Raw genomic sequence first — 19,011 nt, 5'->3', positions numbered from 1 at the left:
GCACTTTAAGTCAGGATCACTTCTGGGTCTTTACTTTTCTCTCAAAGAGGAGAACTCTCCACACATCACAAGATGTTCAGTGCACTTGTTCAAGCAACAGAGACTGGACTTTTCTCACGAAGGAAGAAAAACTGAACTGAACTGGAAAACATGAAGAGCACTTATTGCTTTTGTATAAAGTGAATCAATTGCTGGTCTTTAACATACATCTTTAAGGTAAGCAACAGACTGAACATGGACAAAAGGAGTGGTTTGGCCCTCACAGGGACCCTTACTACTGAACATGGACCAAAGAAGGAGTGACTTGTCCCGCTCAGGGATCCCTACTACTGAACAGTATCTGTTCAGAAAAAAGCGAAATGTGATTAATCTCAGAAAAATCATACAATTAATCAGTTAATTTTGTTCAACTTTGCCCAGCCCTAATTATTTTTAAAACCAGACATTTAATTTGCAACAACACAACATTCTGCCACCTCTTACACAGCGAAGAGGAAGACTTCTGTATCAAAGTGGGTCAGACACGATGCATCAGTGCATTTGTCAGTAAATTTAACTCATTGTTGCATTTTTCTAAAATGAACATTTCTAGTTGTCATCGAAACAATCTGCCGTGTTATATGGCCATAAGACAAACAATATAGATGCTATAGAAACGATGGGCCACAGTCTCGCATACAGAACATTATTTCCTCGTCACTACTGCAGTGATGGTACATCAGCACTACTGCTGTCCAAGTGCTGATTCTTGGACAGCCAGGGATGTGGGAGCCATCCACTGGAACTGTCCGTGGTACTCCTGCTGTCTTTATTGAACCCTGTGAACAAACATACCTTCAGGACTCCATGGGTGGGCAAAAAGCATATGTTTATCAGATGAGGTATCAAAAGTGAAGAAATCAATCAATCTAAAACTAACATTAAAAGGGTCAATATACCTTTATCTGGGGCTTTGGAACATTATTTGATTGTAGGCTACGTTCCTTTCCCCCCCTCTTTCATCAGGGTTAATATATCTATGTACAAATTGAATTCAAATAAAGAACTATTGAAGTGTTGAAAAAGACTGAGAATCTTGCTTTATGTATGTGAAATGTACCAACCTATACTCAAGCCTTAATGATACATTCAAATGTATTGATAATGTCTTTGGGCTTGATTGTCATAGAATGTCTAGCCTTGTTTTAAACTTCTCTACAACTCCCAACAGCAATACATTCAATTTCATTACATTTTTCCATTGTTTGGCAGGACTGGAGGCAGGTGATGTGATTGGCTAATCTCTAGCATAGCCACATCTCAGTACCAGCAGTTACTGTCAACTAATTGGAAGGCTAACTAACAACTAACATCTACCAGGAATGTTAATGCAAAAACAGTGAAGTCAGGATAAACATTGAAGTGGCGAAGACCAGCAGTTAACATGGGGCTTCTTATGCCCGGTAACTTCAGCAAGGAAGCATGATAGGATGGACGGTTAATGTAATGCTTCATTCAAACACTTGTGGCAGAATGAGAAAACACATTGGTATCGCCAGATGAACGTCAGTTATTAACTTTGATTCATCGGATTGTTTAATGTTTCACGTTCTAGAGGCATTCTTTTGAGTTTCTTCAGCCCTAAATAATATTGGATTTAGTTATTCTTTATTGTAAACTCTAAACGATCCTAACAAGCTATCAAAACAAAGAAAATAGACACTTCTGTGTTAAGACTTTTAAAATCAGAGGGAAAGGAGCTGGTAGGAGATCCGGGCATTGTAGCAGTTAACTAACTCAACACCAGGTGGCAGTAATGCAACATAGACGACGCAAGCTGCCGTTGAACCACGAAGAAGAAGACGAAGAAGAAGATGGAGTCAGAAACAGGACGTTGCGTTTAATCTGGGAACCTGCGGACTGCTGAACATCAATAAACCCGAACCGGTTTAGCTTTCTGAACAACAGGCCGTCCGCCCTTCCCGCGCGTCCGCGTTTCACTGACAACTGGACTCAAATCGGTAAGTGTTTGACAGCGCAACCGACGCGGTGTGCAGCTGCTCGGCTAACGCTCGAACCAGCTTAACGGTGGGCTCGGACAGCGAGCGGCTAGCTGCGGGCTACCGCCGCTAACAAAACCATCCTGGTGAGGGGGTTCTTCTCTGGGTCTCCACGCGCCCCGCGCCGCTGGTCCTTTCTGCTCGGTCATGGTGTGCCGGGTGGCAGCAGCATCAGCAAAACGGGGAGTCACGGAGAAGATAAACAAGGTAGCTAGCGGCACCGATACCGCTGGACTCGTTAAGTACATTCAGCTAAGCCTTGAAGCGAGCGTCCACGGTCCCATACAACACAGCAGGCGCAGTTGTTGTCTATAGGCACGGAGGTTCCATTGTGCTCCTTGTTGATAATTAATATCATCGAGCAGCATATAATCGTGTAAAATCTATTTCTCTATGACTTCGGACTGTAGGGATCTGACATGTATGGTTGAGTTTTGTTTGGCACTTGATTAATTCCCTTTCTGTTTTTTGTCTTCCCGAGTTGTCTCCATGTTATGACTGATATTCACATTTCAGTGCACAGTTCGGCTTTCATAGGAAGTATTAATCTTAAAGTAACGTCACGCGCTTTCTGATGAGCTGCTGTTGGGTTGATGGCGTCATGAACTGTCAGCGCATACAAAGAGTTGACGTCATCACACGGTCATAACAACTCCACTTACTGCGTATGTCCACATGGAGCTCTGCTAACAGGACCAGTGTGTTAATGTGTACTGTCTACAGTGACGTAAATACAATATGTGTATGGAATTATTTTCATAACATTAGTGTTAATATTAGTATGTATAGTTAATACAAAATGTAATTGCACTCCACAAGACGTCCTCAAATGGCCCTTAAATGTCCTGATTGTCCTGAGCCTCCGACCTCAGGCTGCTGGAGACTAGTGGAGACAGCCTCAGAGAGCCACAGGCTGGTTTTGCAGACGCATCCACAAAGCAGCTCTTTGTCAAACACAACCATGTGAATGCACATCCAAATGAAGCCATCTGAGCAGCGAGCTCCTCTCTCAGCTCATGGACACCTCAACCTGTGATGAGAAGACCAGAAGAGACCACGAGCCAAGACTCTAACCTTTTGCCCCACAGCTCTAAAGCCACGCTTTATTTGGAGATGCATGTTAGTGGTGGGACTATACTTTTAATGCTTGTGATTTGTTTTATACATATTACATTCATTTAAATAACTTATTTATTTTATTTTATATGGGTCATTTGATATATTAACCAAGATGTGACTGTATGAAACTTAAATAATACACTAATTAGAAAATTATAATATTTGGGGGTAAATAGTAATGTAGGAATGTGCAGTTTATTTTTGTTTTTATTTATTTATTTTTTTTAATATATATGAGCCATTTGATTTTTTTTGTGTCAAATTTGACAATCTTTACATACAACTTTAATGAGATACTATTCACAAAACCGCTGCGTGGTGGTGTAGTGGCGCCTCACAGCAAGAGGGGTCGGGGTTCGGATACTGGTCTGGCAGGCCAGGTCCTTCTGTGTGGGGTTTGCATGTTCTCCCCGTGTCAGCGTGGGTTCTCTCTGGGTTCTCCGGCTTCCTCCCAAGTCCAAAGACATGCAGCTTAGGTTAATTGGACTCTAAATTGCCCGTAGGGGTGAATGTGAGCGTCTGTCTTTATGTATGCCCTGCCGACGTGTCCAGGGCGTACCCAGCCTTCGCCCATTGACAGCTGGGATCAGCGCCAGCGCCCCTAAATAGGATAGGTCCGGGTAGGACGGGACGGGATGGCTGGATAGATGGACTATTTACAAAACGCTAAATAATAAATATTGCAGGGATGGTGGTAATATATGTTCAAAACCAGTATTACACAATATTAATAATATATTTTTTAAAGATATAATTCTCACACAATAGTAAATGCATGCGCGTACACATATTCCTGTGCATTATTCCAGAACGATGCTCAGTTAAATTAACTTTAATGTTTAATGATATGTGCATTATTTAAGATGTATATTTTACATCACTTGTTCTTTTAGGTTCCCCGGGCTCACAGAAGTTCCTCCTGTCGCCCCCTCATCATGGTGGAGTACTACCAGGTTTTAGGAGTACGGAGAGAATCGTCCGCTGAGGACATAAAGAAAGCGTGAGTTTGTGAAATGTTCCGCCTCTAAAACACTTCAGCAGACATCTTGTCCCCCCCTGAAGGCAGCAGGCAGCTATACAGCTCATCAATGGCTCTCTATAGGCGGGTCAGCTCTCTACAGAGCTCCGGTAACAACACAGCCACTGAGAAAGCTCAGGAACTGGGAAAAGAGTTTGTTCTTAATTTGCAGAGGGATTGAAGCTTATTTTGTGCTTCTTCGTTTTTCTTGTAACTTCAGCAGGTCCGATGTCCTAAAAGTTAAGTTAAATTAATTTTTTATAGCCCCAAATCACAAATTATCCTCAGAGGGCTTTACAATTTGTACACATACAACATCCTCTGTCCCAGGATCTCACATTGGACCAGGAAAAACTCCCCCAAAAGCGTAGTGAGTTGCACATTTACGATATACACAATAACCATGTAAAATATACACAATAAACATGTACAATATACACAATGAACCTTATTGCTTAGTGAGTGATTTAAAGATATATATGTGGACATTCTGGATTGTACAATAGTGTTTCAATGCCAAAAATAGAAAATACTGAGGTTAATATTCTGAGAAAAAAGAAAATGAATAACTTGAATATTCTCTGAGATTAGAAAGTTACACATTTAGTATATTAATAAATACATTGAAGAAAGAAAACTTAAAGTTGTTTATTATTATTATTACTATTATTAGTATTGGTATTTAAACAAGTTTCCATTAACATTGGAATAGCAAAATACAATGAGGTACACGGAGCAATTCAATTGATTGCTTTGTTTTCTAAAGCACTGAATACTTTTGTATAGACCTCAAGGAACATTTTATAGGGAATACAAATAATTGAATTTGATAATTGAATGATGTTTGACACCACACATTTATAAGTCATAAGATATTTGAAGGATAGTTTGGATGTTGTAAGGTGTGCTTGCATGAGGTTCTTCTCCACAGTCGGTGTTTTTACTACAGTAGATTAGTAGTAGCGTTTGTAGAAACAGACAGCACAGGTGCAAAGTAATGCACTGTAAAATATCAGTTTAAGTGTACGCTTTATTTAGAATATTTTCACTGCTTTACTTTGCTGTCGGACAGATCTTTCTTATGGGGAATTGTTATATCTCAGCTCACTTCAAGGCCAGACTCCACTGATGAAAGCAGCATTTTTAGTTGTCTGGTCTCCGCCTCCTCAATCAGTTAGTTTGTGTTGTTGTGCGACTTTAGTATTTTAAAGGCGTCACATCTTGGAAAAGTTTGGATTCACCGAAGTCGCACAACATCACATACAGATGTGTACTAATGTATGGAGGACACGGTAGACCAGCAACTCCTGTGTTCTGTGAGGTAAAAATTGTGTTGTTGTTCATGTAAAAGAGAGCATAGGTAACGGCTTCAGTTCCCCCTCATACAGATCGGTTGACAGCAAAATAAACAGGGAAAATATTCACTTAAACTGATATTAAAATATTCCATCCACAGCTGTTTGATCCCCAAAACTCATCTACTGTAGTAATACACTGAGGTAGCTCAAACAAACACACAATAAATAAAAGGAAGTGAAAAAGAACCATTAAGAATGTGCAGTGTGGGGCAGAACACGGCTGATTGCTCTTCCATTAGTCAGCAACATTAAGGCGAGATACAAGCACAGCCCGTTATCGCTTCAGTCGGGGTATTAATCATCTGTCTTCTCTCTCTCCTGTAGCTACAGGAAGCTGGCGTTGAGGTGGCACCCTGATAAAAATCCAGAGAACAAGGAGGAGGCCGATATAAAGTTCAAGGAGCTGTCGGAGGCCTATGAAGTCCTGTCAGATGGTTTGTATCACGACTCGGTCCGCAGACACCAGACACCCTGTTCACACCTGATCCCTTCACAAGTGTGTCGGTTTACGCCTGGTAGTAGAATGCGTCTCTCAGGCGCAGGCTCCAGAGGCGCCGGCGGCCACCAGAGGCACGAGCAAACATTTAGTATAACAAACTACTTTACCAACCTGAGTTCTGGCTCATTCCTGAAACAACAATAAACAACTGAACTAAGCCTAACTCCCTAGACTAAGCTTAAACAGGAGACAACAAAAGCGTCCATTCACCCTACAGAACTACAGACGGTGGGAGAAGAAATTGAAGCCACACGGTAATAACAGATGAACAATGTAAGTCCGTCTGGGGCACGTAACCGCTGGCCACTCGAGATGAAAAAGTGCTGCCAGGTGGGAACGGGGTCGACAGGTAGAGGAGCTCGGTCTGAGGCTGAGGAGTTCCTCATGTGTCTGACTTCCTTCTCTTTGTTGTGTTTTCCCTTTCCCCTTCCAGCCAACAAGAGGACCATATATGATCGCTACGGCAAAGAGGGACTGACGGGGACCAACGGAGGAAGAGGTCGGTGCTTCTTTTTAAGAGACCCTCAAAACCTAAATCATGTATTTGTGTGGGTGTGAGACTGAACGTGGGTCTTTTTCCCCACCCACTAAAGCAACTTGTTTTCTGCCACTGAATGAAGCCTCGGTAGCGTGGAGAAGTCAATGAGTCAAACCCAACAACTTCATTCTTCAGCCACATGCTTGATGCAGTTTAGAGACCACATCACGATTAACTATAATTAGTGGCAACTTAGTCCAGCTTATTTTCTGTGACCAGCGGAGCATTTGTAGAAGCTCTAACCAATGTAAGACTTTGAGCCACTAGGTGGGTGAATGGGTGAACATATTCAGACGCGTCTTCTTGCCTACAAACAAATCCAATGTCCAGTGCGCTGTGTCTCTTTGATCCATTTAATCTGTGATACCAGCATAAAGTCACTGTCCATTACACTTGAATTACATTATTCTTACATGATGCAGCACAACACAGGGTACAACACTAGCAAGTTGACTCGACCACAGTCGAAAACTATTTTGCTTCCCATCCACTCACACCTGTTCCCATCGATCTGGCACTTTCATATCGAGCCTTTTGAATGTAATGTCCCACCCTGTGTCCAAATGAAGGAACTACATGTCCCTATTCACTACGGCTGCGCAATTAATCGAATTTTAATTGCGATCACGATTTTGGCTGCCGTTTAGAGTCGACCTGCACACCGACGTTCACCTATATCTCCCTCCAGGGATTCACTGCCATCTGCGTGTCCTTATACTCCGTCAGACGGGTTATACAAACGCTCATATTTGCGGACCTCTTCAGCCAAACGTTCTTCAACGTTTCTTCGTGTTTCTGCTATGGCTTTTAAAAACAGCGGTATTATGCTATGAAACCGAAAATATGAGACATAGAAAGGATGTGGTTAGCAGACCAATCACAGCCTTGCGGGCTTGCGTTGCTTTGATGAATAGTCAGAAATTTGGGCTGACGGACGCAAGCACGCAAAACGGCCGATTTGACCACACAAGGACGGCCATGCGTGCTTGCATCTCTGCGTAAAACCCGAGTATAAATCAGCCTTTAGAGTTGTGTCTGCGCTGCATCGCAACACAACTAATTTATTAAACTACCTCAAAAACTACCATAAAGCACAGTATGACCAATGTGTGAGGGCTAAAGCTTACGCAACCGCACTGAATCTCCGTCCATGTGCAACGTCAAGACAGACAAGCATAACTGCAAGCCTGTGTAGCGCGACAGCGTATCCGTCCACCTCCCAAACAGATGTAACAGCTGTTGAGTATTTTTATTTTCAGTAAAAATTGAATTCATATTTCACACTTTATTTTGGTTAAAGATTTCATTCATATTGTGATCCAATTACGTGTACATTTGAATATTAGCCAGAATGTAACACAATAATGGAAGTAAGAGCAGTGTTCTTGTTCATTTAAATGTCAAAGTACAATAAAAAGATGTTGTTCCTAAAATTATTGAATTGATTTTGGCCATAATCAAGCAGCCCTAGTATTCACTCAGCGTTTCCCTCCATCAATAAAACACCATTTTGACTCCAACAGCATAAAGCATGGTAGAATCACCATAGTAACTCACTACTAAAAACACCAGGTACCAGTGGCGGGCCGTCAGAGCCTTCTAAGCCTTCTCTGAAGGCCTAAACAGAATCACAAAGTTATATATATTTTATAATTTGAAAAAAAGTGTGTGCAGGTTTTTAATTTTCTTGGGTAGTTTTATTATTACTAAATGTGACTGGTCCCCCCTGTCCGGCCGTGATGTGGACCATACGGCTCATTGAAGGCCTATGGCTGAAAAGCACGGCCCGCCACTGTGATGTACGTTGTTTGCACGGACTTTCTAGTATAACTTTTCAAGATGAGCCTGAAGCAGTTTTTTTGCTGCTGTCTGCAGATTCAGATGTTTTTTGTTGTTTTGCTATAGCTGTTGTATACAAGGCTCAGCCTTTTGTTTTCACCACCATCCAGAAAAACTTTATTGAAACCGCTCTGAAGTCAGTGTAAACCATGAAAGATCGGTGAAAGCATGAGTGCAGAATCCAAGCCCAGTCGAGTGGGGGTCCAGTCCCACAGTCGGCTGCTCAGCAGAAGCATAGCAAGAAGTCTGATGGGACCCGATGATGTGGCTGTAATGGTGGTGATTAGTAATATGTTGGTTTGCTTCATGTTTCAGGGGGACACTTCCACAACGGAGATCATTTCCACGAACAGTTTACATTCCGCAACCCAGACGACGTCTTCAGGGAATTCTTCGGAGGCAACGACCCGTTTGCAGACTTTTTTGGTAACTCATCCTCTACGGTGTGTTTTAGACCAATCCTCATCTCCCGCACCGGTTTTTAATAATCCTTTGATACTTTTCGTCCTGTCCCCTCAGGTACAGACCCATTTAGTGATGATCCGTTCTTCGGCAGCGGCCGGCGGCACCAAAGTCGGCCGAATCGCAACCGGGCGGGCGGCACATTTTTCGGGGGCTTTGTTGGGTTTCCCCCCTTTGGTGCGGGCTTCTCTCCTTTTGACCCAGGTAAGACCGGCACTGGTGAATCAGTAAACATCACCACACCACTGTCACCAGTTTAACTCTCTTGCGCTCTCTCTGTCCTGTTTATCCTAGGCTTCGGCTCTTTTGGCTCCATGAGCCACATGGGTCACATGGGTCACATGGGCCACATGGGTCACATGGCACCTATGGCCAGCCTGGGAGGCGGAGGCTTCACCTCTTTCTCCTCCTCCTCTTTTGGGGGTGGAGGAGGAGGCATGGGCAACTTCCGCTCCGTGTCCACCTCCTCCAAGATCATCAATGGCAGGAAGATCACCACTAAAAGGTAGACACAGACGGAATGACATTATCCATCACTAGTCGACACACGTTTACCCTGGAGAGAAACCAGGGATCCATCCAGTATCCAGACGTACAAACCAAAGTACACCACACCACAGTGCAGCAATATATTAGTATTTTCACTATTTTCTAAGCATTTTGTAAGACCTATCCAACTAATCCTAAAAACGGACATGACAGCTACCTCAAAAAGTAGGCCAAAACGTCTCCATCGCCCCCTGGTGGCTGGCTGCAGCGTATAGGTAATAAATCCCGCCCCCTCCATCGAAGAGGTTGGTATAAATAAGAAAACCACGATAATAAAACAGCATTTCCCCCTATCAATACCAAAGATCAATACTATCGTATTGTATAACAGGAGGAAGTGGAGACGTCCATCTTTATGTACAGTCTATGGCGGTGTTTTTCAAACATTTTTATATTTCGTCCGAATTCACGAGAGGTCTTATCTATACATTGAGAGAGGAGACCATTTTTGTGTAAATAAACGCACCTGACCAGCTTTGGTGACATTTCTAAATTGCCTTGTATGATGTTAAAGGGGTAAACCAGCCATGTCAAAGAGACATCTGATAAATTACGTTTACGTTTTGTGCATATGTTATTGACATTGTTAAATACTCCATAAATACTTCATAAAATACTCCAATAAATGACACCAGAACATGCTAACAGGCATGTTGGCTTATATTAAATTCAATGTAATACGGAGACTACAATTATTTAAATAATATGAATATTCAAACTTGATTCAGACTAGATGTGGCTCAAAGGTTAACTGCAGATTTAAATGTCCAATAAAACACAAAGGAAGAAGTTCGCTAATTTATTTGATTAGCTGATAAAGTCTCTTGCGACACACACACTACTTAAGAACACACAAGTATGAAGAATGTTTCGGCTTTTTTAAATTAATTGAGAAAAAAGCAAAACACGTTTGACAACACGTGTGCCTTCTAAAACCACTGCAAGTCACGCACAAAAGACGATAAAGTAGTAAAAGCAGCCGGTGTATCAAACATGACTTGACTTCAGAAAGTCCCACGCTGTCAGTGTTTGTCGTCAGACAGCGATCTTATATAATCTACGTCCACATTGATGGAGGATGTGTGTTTCACAGTGAGACGTGTCCAGCTGTTCTCCAGCTGCGGCTCACTGTGGCTCTGACTTCGGGAACATGGAGAGCTCAATGGAGAGCTTTATCCTAATGAATGTCTCTTTATGGGATGGATCCGCTCTTATCAGAAGCGTTTGTGTCAGTGGAGGTAACATGTGTTTGATCCCTCAGGATCGTGGAGAACGGCCAGGAGCGGGTGGAGGTGGAGGAGGAAGGGCAGCTGCGGTCACTAACCATTAACGGCAAGGAGCAGCTGCTGCGACTGGAACACAAGTGAGGAAGGCGGAGAGCGCCCCCTGCTGGAGAAGCGTTACCTCAGCACAAACAGAGCAACAAACTTGAGCTTTGGAAGGAGGAGGAAGAGGTGGAGGAAGAGGAAGAAGAGAAGATAAAACCAACAATAATGTAATAATAGTGCTCTCCTGTTGTTTGAATGTACATACTTAGGTTTGTGTATATTTCCCCTCATGTCCTCTCTCTCCCTGCTGACTCCCATTTGTTCATCAAAGGTTTGAATCCCAAAATTTGGACGCAGACTTTTCTATGCATTTTGGTTAATGTATTTCTGAATTGGAACTGTCGTTATATTTTGGCTCAGGGTGGTGTTATTGTTTCAGTGTTTGGGACCACAGTATTGCTCTGATGTGTATGACCCCTCCCCCCCTCCCTCCCGCCTCTCCCCACACACACCTTCCGTTATGCACTCCACTCCGTCTGTGTCACGGCACACACACACGCTGCGTTCAGGAAAAAAAAGCATGACTTGCTTTTTCATCTGAATAGTAACAAAGAAAACGTGTTGTGTTTGATTTATTTTTTATTTGATTTTTTTATGTGGGTAAAAATGACAGAAGCGCCCCTCTCCCGCCCCCCCTCCTGTTTACTGCTTGTCTAACCCCTTCTTAGTAATAATTCCTTTTTTATAAAAAAAAAAATACAATGCTGGTAGGATGAGTTATGCAATTTTATATGTTCTAATAACAAATGTGTTTTGTTTTTTTCTTTGTTTATTTAATTCTGCATGTACACTTGTTGATGTTGAGTCTTAATGTTAAAGCTGCATTATGATGCACAAATGGAAGGCATTCTATAAATGATATATGGACATAGAAGGAAATTTGTGTACTTTGTAATTCAATAAATCTTGAGTTTCATCCTGTTTTCAGGATGCGGAAACCGGTCTGTTCTCTGCTCTGTCAGTCTGCAGCGAGGCAGAGAAACCAGTCATGGGCCGTCCTTCAAGTATCATGGAGTAGGAATCAGAGTTCTGAATCATGCTTCATATGCACAGCAGAACAATGCTACAAACCTTCAGATAGCAATAAAATATTAATAAGCAGCTGAAGAGCTCAGATTCACGGCTTGCTTCCACGTTTAGCGCTTTAGCTACACTAGAACACGAGGCGTCCTGATGGGAGGGGCTAAGATTCCACCTGCCCATCAGGGCCATCTAACATTCACACACCAAATAGCACACAGAACATGTTTCAGGTTAAGTATCTTGCACAAGGACACATGGACGAGTAGAGCCGGGGATTGAACTGCTAATTGAAGGACAACCCTGCTCACCACTGAACCACAGTCGCCACATTGTTCTGGATAAATTACTGTCTCTTCAATGCACATTACTTACTCAACTTCTTTCCGGGAGCCTCTGTGCTTCCTCGCCTCAAGTTTTCATGGATCCTGGCTGTCTGGAGCCGGTCCTGCCCCCTGCCATGGCCCTGCTGATGCCCTACTCTCTACTTCCGGTGACATGACATCTATTGCTTCTGTCCATCCGGGGAAAGGGATCCTCCTCTGTTGCTCTCCTGAAGGTTTCTTTCCTATTTTCCCTGGGAAAGGGTTTTTACTATCTTTATTTGTGGGAGTTTTTCCCGATCTGATGTGAGGTCTCGGGACAGGGATGTTATATATAGTCAAGAGAAAAACCAGTCTGACCAGTGACGTCGGTGACGTAGGAAACAGCAGATGATTGTTCATAATTTTTTGCATGTATGTGCCAAAGTGTTAGCAATTTGTTCAAAAACATGAGAAATTGCTTTCCTGGTGTCCATCAGTGACTCTTTGACCATTTGGAGGTTGAATAGGTTTGAGAAATTCAACTGTGATCAGAGAAAAGCATCAAAGTGATGATGAGGCCTCGTCCTCGACTTCATGGGGAACGAGTCCAGTGACTTTAATTGATGTTGGAACTTTTTAGAGAATAACACGGACCAAGTATACTATGAAACATATAAGGTGAGATATTACATTTAAACATGTTTTTTTTATGCTGTTCAGCTTCCTTAATTAACACATCTTCTTTCAGACTTCGAGGAAAGAAAACATCCAGAATTTACATTCAGTTGTTTATTTTATTAGATTTATCATAAATTCACCAAACGTCACCGTCAGATAATGCCACATCTCAAATTTAAACTTCTAATTTCAGAAAACCCTGTAATATAAAAATGTCTTAATGCAAGTTATGTAAGTTGTATATTGGATATCTATTAGCTTTTTGTTTGACCCTTTTCACCTGTTGTGTAATGTAACTAAACATCTCTTTGAAGGTCGGTTTCTCTAAATGAGTTTGTTCTCAGACTCTGATCCATAAATCTCCACTTCAGCAGCTTTACATACATTTTCATTCCTTTCTATGTTCTGAAGGTTTGTACAGGGCCACTGTGGCTCAGTGGTGAGCAGGACTGTCTTTCAATCATATGGGTGAATGATGTCATGTTGTGTTAAAGCGCTTTGAATGGTCGGAAGACTAAAAAAGCGCTGTACAAGTACATTTAAAGAGGACATCATAGATCATATTTCATTCATAGCCTGGTTTATACAATATGTTATTGGTAAAAACATTTTTTTTCTTTCTACGGCTGTTGACACTTCTTTTCGATTGATGGATTCATTTCTAACATTCTCATTGACAAATATGTCAACAGGAGGAAACAAAACTTATGAACCTGGCTTCATCTAATGTTTAGATTTCTGTTTTATTTGCATATCTTAACATAGCATTTTGTAAAACTAACACAAGTAGTTATCTTATTGTAAGATTTCAACTGGCCGAGTTTTGTGGTGATGTCATGCGTTAACCATTTAACCCTATTGGTTAAGGAGATCTTTGCTCAAACCTCTTGAGACAGATATTACCGTCAGATGTCAGTTCTGATCAGCTTCATTCTTTCCGCACTAGCAAAAGCTGCAAAAAAAACTCAAGCCAAACCGTATGAAGATGCTGATAGATTAATCGAGTTTGTAAACTAAAAAGAGATAAAAGTGGGACATGTAATCTCATCTTAAACAGATAAACAAACATAACATTTTATCTTCAGAGATTATGATAAAGCGTTGTATAATTTGGACATCGATTAAGATAGCTACTCATCACATGGCCTCCTTAAAGCCTCCTGAACACGATGGTCTTCCATCAGCATTTCATCATAAACTCACTACCTACTTTTGGTTCGTTGACGTTTTCCAAGAAGGATCAGTTTCTTTAATCTCTGATGCAGCTTCAATCATGTTTTGATTCCAAAACTAGGTCATCCGAGAACTGGCAAACTCTAAACATTTAGAATGTTCTACGAATGCGAATGACATGAGCTCACCTGACCTCTTGATGGGGACACAGCCCTGTGGATACCAGTGAGACCAGTATACCAATCGTAGAGAACCATCATGGAGGAAGCTTGACAAAGATGGTCTTTATGACGATAACAGGTTTGAATCATTTGCAGGTGATAACTCAGATATCTCCCCAAAGCCAATACACCGGTAGAGCAAATAGCTCCTGAAGACCCAAAGAACATTCCCTAAAAGACAAAGGTCTCAGCCGGAGTGTGACTGATGTGGGACAAGGTCTGAAAAGCCAAAACTAACTCAGAAGGCAAGTCTTTCTCTATTAAAAGTTTTCCAAAATCTTTTGTTTAAATATGACATACAGGCGGTATCTTATCCAATCTGTGCTCATTCACATTACGTTAATGAAACAGTTGGGAGTCTGGATCAATGAGGCGAGGAGAATCCGATACAGAGCTGCAGCTTCTGCCTTCTAGATGTCCAGCAGACAAGTTGAGGTTGAGGGAAAAAACTTCATAGTTGGGCTTAAAATAAATACGTAGACCAAGTAAAACTGTAGCACAAGTGTGGAAACCATTTCTACTAACCTCAAATTATTTTAAAAACACTTTGGGACACAAACACAGGTCTCCTACGTCATGTGTTTGTTTGATCTGACAACATTCTCCTTGCTTCCTGTAGTGTCCCAACAGATTAATTCACATTGCAGAAACAGTGACTTGAGCTTTGATATCTGAGGCCGAGGGGCGTGGCAAAGCGTCGGTATCTGAGGCCGAGGGGCGTGGCAAAGCGTCGGTATCTGACGCCCTGGGGCATGGCAAAGCGTCGGTATACTTGACGCCCATCAATGAAGTTAAAACGAAAAGAAAAAAGTGATAATAGATGTTTTAAGGTTTTGGAGATACATCAGAAGTGAAGATGTATCAGTCACGCACACTCTCTCGAGGGCCGACAAGGCTTATGATGATCCAAAATAAATTAAAAAAAATACAAATAAAGATATACTTATTTTTTGTTTGGATAACTTTACAGAGCCGTTGAAGTGGAGCTGTCCTTGGTGCTGAACGCCTCAATCCAATTACCTCTCTTTTCCTCTCTCTCTTTTCCTCTCTCCCTCCCTCGCTCCCTCTCTCTCTCCCTCTCGCTCCCTCGCTCTCCCTCCCTCCCTCCCCCCTCCCCCTTTCTCTCTCTCTCTCTCTCTCTCTCTCTCTCTCTCTCTCTCTCTCTCTCTCTCTCTCTCTCTCTCTCTCTCTCGTCCTCTCACTCTCTCTCTATCAGCCCCCCCCCACCCCCCGAGCCCTCTCTCTCGCTCTCTCCCTCTCTCATCCCTTTATTCTCTCTTCCTCCGGGCCGGTAGCTGTTCGGGCCAGCCGGTTCACACTTCCCCTCTCTCCCTCAGTGCGCGAGTCTCTTCATGGCTCTCAGCTCTGCGGACACCTTTCCCGGGACATTTCCTCTCCCACATTGATAGATTTATTTTCTTTCTTTATATATTTCTTTCTTTTCTTTTCTTTTTTTTTTGTTCGGGCCAAAATGAGTCTCTTCAGCGGTCCGTGTGCTCTTGGGAGGCTTCGTGGATCGGCGGCCGACGGGGAGACGAGGCAGCTGGGATAAGTCACTGAAGTGGTGCTATGGTGGGACCTCCTGGAGGGAAAAGAGTTCGGCTTTCCCGAAAGATCTGCACTTTCAACAGAGGTGGGCAACACGGAGATTCCGTCACTTTACACATCCCGTTTAAAGAGCTGTGTTTGAATGGAGCTGTATGGGCTGCTAATGAGTGCTAATGAGAGTTATCGAGCAGTGATTTGCTCCAGAGATACTTCTTATCTCTCAATTTAAACTCTGTGTGCTCAGGTGCGTAATCACGGGTTAAGCCTCAGTCTCTTAATCTCTCGAGGACCGACCTGGACCTCTATCTCCGGACTCTTATTATATATATATATATATATATATATATATATATATATATATATATATATATATATATATATATATATATATATATATATATATATATATATATATACAATCAAAAATAACATTTCTTTTTTTACAATTCTTTTACAATCAACACTTGAAATGATGCAGGGCACTTGCAAAGGACACAGGACACTAGTACAACATGTAGACTATACTTCAATACAAAATGTAAATCATATATATATATATATATATATATATATATACATATATATATATATATATATATATATATATATATATATATATATATATATATATATCAGGCAGGCAAATTGTAAATGACAACAATAGTACAAAATGCATAGGTATATATACAATATGTATGTATGTATGTATGTATATGTATATATATATATATATACATACACACAAGTAATGTATAGTAAATATATGAGTATACTATATAAACTGTGCAGCAAAGCCAGTTCATTAAACTAAATGTTCCTGTTGCAGATATAAATTGTCTTTTATTTTGGAGGGGAAGATATCTTTTTCCTTTTTTTGGTGGTGATGTAGCAGCTCGGCTCCTGACGTAGCTGCGTGTCCCATGTGTGTCCCAGGAGAAGATAGACGGGCTATAATTAACTAAGGCAGACTTGAGCCAGGGGAGACGAAGCCTAATGCCACTACTGGGATTTGTGGAACTCCGTTACATGATCAGATAAAGGTCCGGCAGTCAGAGGACTCTGATGGCATCCCAGGGCCTTGGTGGTCCAACATGAGACATACAATGCAGTTCACATTCACGGTTGTTCTCTGAGAGCGAATACCAATTGGTATTCATTGCGTAAGAGCCCGTTTAAAGATTGTACACTTTCATTATGCAGTGGTTTAATTAGAGGATTATTTCTAATTAAAATTCACTGGGTTCTAATGAGTCCCCCAGGGTTTAACGTGGCTGCCGGTTGTCACAGTCCTCCACGTCTTTAACGTTTTCCAATGAAAATACTCAAATTTGCTATTTTCACATCCATCCTTTTTAATTAAAAGACTTTTCTTAAATACAAAATATTGTAATTTTGTGGTTCAAAATGGCAAATTAGTAACACTTTCTATGATGCCCATGTATTTAATTAATTATAAACGTCCTCATAAAAGTAATCTGCTTATAGCACTACTGTATAATTATAGTTATAAGCACTCATAAATATTCAAAATTCTTTGTTGTTTCTTTTTTCATCGCGTTATTGTTGTAATATGTCATATTGGTTTTATAATGCCTCATAAGTATTGATATAATGCGTTATAATGTGAATATCAGTTAGTCTAATTGTTCATTGTTTGCTTCAAGTTAGTGACATTTTATTTGACAATGTTTTGTGATGTTCTTGCAGAGATGCAATGATGTTTTTCACTTAAAACAAACAATAAACACTTAGTCTTAGCAAGAACTTAAGTATGTTACTTGACCTCATAAATCATGATAACATGCTTGATTATGTGTTATTGTTATCATTATCATAAAGCATGGAGAACATATGAGTGCTTTCGGCTATAACAACACAGGGCTATTAGTCGATGTTATAAATATTAGAGACATGGCGCCATGGCACATTTATTGCACATGCAGATGGATATCTCAAGAATATGACTGGAAGTCAGTTACTGTATAAATCCATGGCGTGCATAGAAATGTGCAGAAAATGCTGTTATGCTGGTGCCCATAGAGCCGGCCTGCCAATGCTGTGCTAAAGGTAGGCATAGTCACACACTATTGGGTTAAATCAGACATCAGCTTGTGTCCCAAAGAGACCTGTTATTAGAGCTTAGGGCTGTTTGTTATATATCCACTATAAAACGCAAACCCATATACATCACGGTTGTTGTTTTTTTTTGTGGTGGGGGGAGATAGTCAGTAACAATTATATTTCTTTATTCTATAGCTTTTTTTCAAATGATTCAATTAAATAAAATCATTTTACATTTACTTGGAAATATGTGAATGTTGTCCAATGTCAAGTCTCTGTGTGTGCATGTGCTTCATAGCTGTTGTGCACTGGTGTCCTTTAACTCCAGTGCCACTTCCTCACGACACTGATCAGGATGTTTCCATACCACCCAGCTCTTTAAGCATTCACCTGTTATGTGCTGCTATGCCCCCTTTGACCTTTTCTTCCTTCCTCTTCCTCCCTCTTCCTCCCTCTCTCCACATTGTCTGTTGCAGCGGCACAATAGGAACTGACACGATCTGGGTCTTAAAGAGACAGTCCACACAAAATCATGTGTCCCTTACCTGAAGTGCAATTTATCGATCGAGATGCTTTTGCTGTGGGTTACCTGGGGTCATGACCTTGTTACTCAAGATAATCCAAAGACCTTGTGAGCAAATAGTTCTGACATGTAACTGCTTACAAAAAGGTCTGTGGATTATCTGCAGGGATTGGGTCATAATATTTGGAAAGAGACGTTGCTGTTTAATTTTCCGAATGTGCATCATACCTGTATGATAATGCACAGGGAGAGCTAAGGCTGATGATTTATAGGGGTCCAGAAACTTTTTTTTGGATCCCACAGTATGCACTGTGATTGTATAAGTCATGAAGTTCAATGTTGTTAGTCTAGTTGCACATCCTGTTGACCACGAAGTCTGACATGTGATGTCTTGTTTTTCCAGCCATGGATCCAAGCAGGACTCTAAGTGTCTGAACACACCCAGGTGAGCTAGGTGGGCAGCGCTTCCCCAAACCGACCACTACCGTCACCGTCCCATTGAGCCTCACAAGCTCCAGAGACACTTACCCACACACAAACCACAACAACCACTTCGAGGTAACCCAATCCCACGACAGAGCAAACATGTCAGACAGAGGGAACTTCACCGTTCCCAAGGTCAACACCGCGGCTCCTGTGCTCCCCCCTGAGCCCATTGACATCATCCGCATCAAAGCCCGCTCCCGGCGGGTCAGGCTCAATGTCGGGGGTCTCACACATGAGGTCCTGTGGA

At 41.6% G+C, this 19,011-nt stretch overlaps 2 protein-coding genes across 2 annotated transcripts in view; both read left to right on the top strand.

The window, feature by feature from the left end:
- Positions 1-1,848: 1,848 nt before the first annotated feature.
- LOC137782374 (dnaJ homolog subfamily B member 6-like) lies at positions 1,849-11,641 on the top strand. Its single transcript, XM_068571641.1, has 8 exons — positions 1,849-2,000; positions 4,052-4,158; positions 5,859-5,968; positions 6,467-6,532; positions 8,726-8,836; positions 8,930-9,076; positions 9,167-9,377; positions 10,683-11,641. The coding sequence occupies exons 2-8, from the start codon at positions 4,094-4,096 to the stop codon at positions 10,786-10,788; spliced, it is 816 nt and encodes a 271-aa protein (XP_068427742.1). The 5' UTR covers positions 1,849-2,000; positions 4,052-4,093; the 3' UTR covers positions 10,789-11,641.
- Positions 11,642-18,863: 7,222 nt separating this feature from the next.
- Positions 18,864-19,011, top strand: part of LOC137782128 (potassium voltage-gated channel subfamily B member 2-like) — a 20,166-nt gene continuing 20,018 nt past the window's right edge. The window contains exon 1 of the mRNA XM_068571248.1: positions 18,864-19,011. This exon is cut by the window's right edge and continues 428 nt beyond it. Coding sequence (XP_068427349.1) covers positions 18,864-19,011 — 148 coding nt within the window.

The sequence above is a fragment of the Clinocottus analis genome, unplaced genomic scaffold (assembly GCF_023055335.1).
Source record: "Clinocottus analis isolate CAN_PGR_092001 unplaced genomic scaffold, fCliAna1.0.p SCAF_11, whole genome shotgun sequence".
Taxonomy (NCBI): Eukaryota; Metazoa; Chordata; class Actinopteri; order Perciformes; family Cottidae; genus Clinocottus; species Clinocottus analis.
This window is presented reverse-complemented; position numbering and strand designations above follow the sequence as displayed.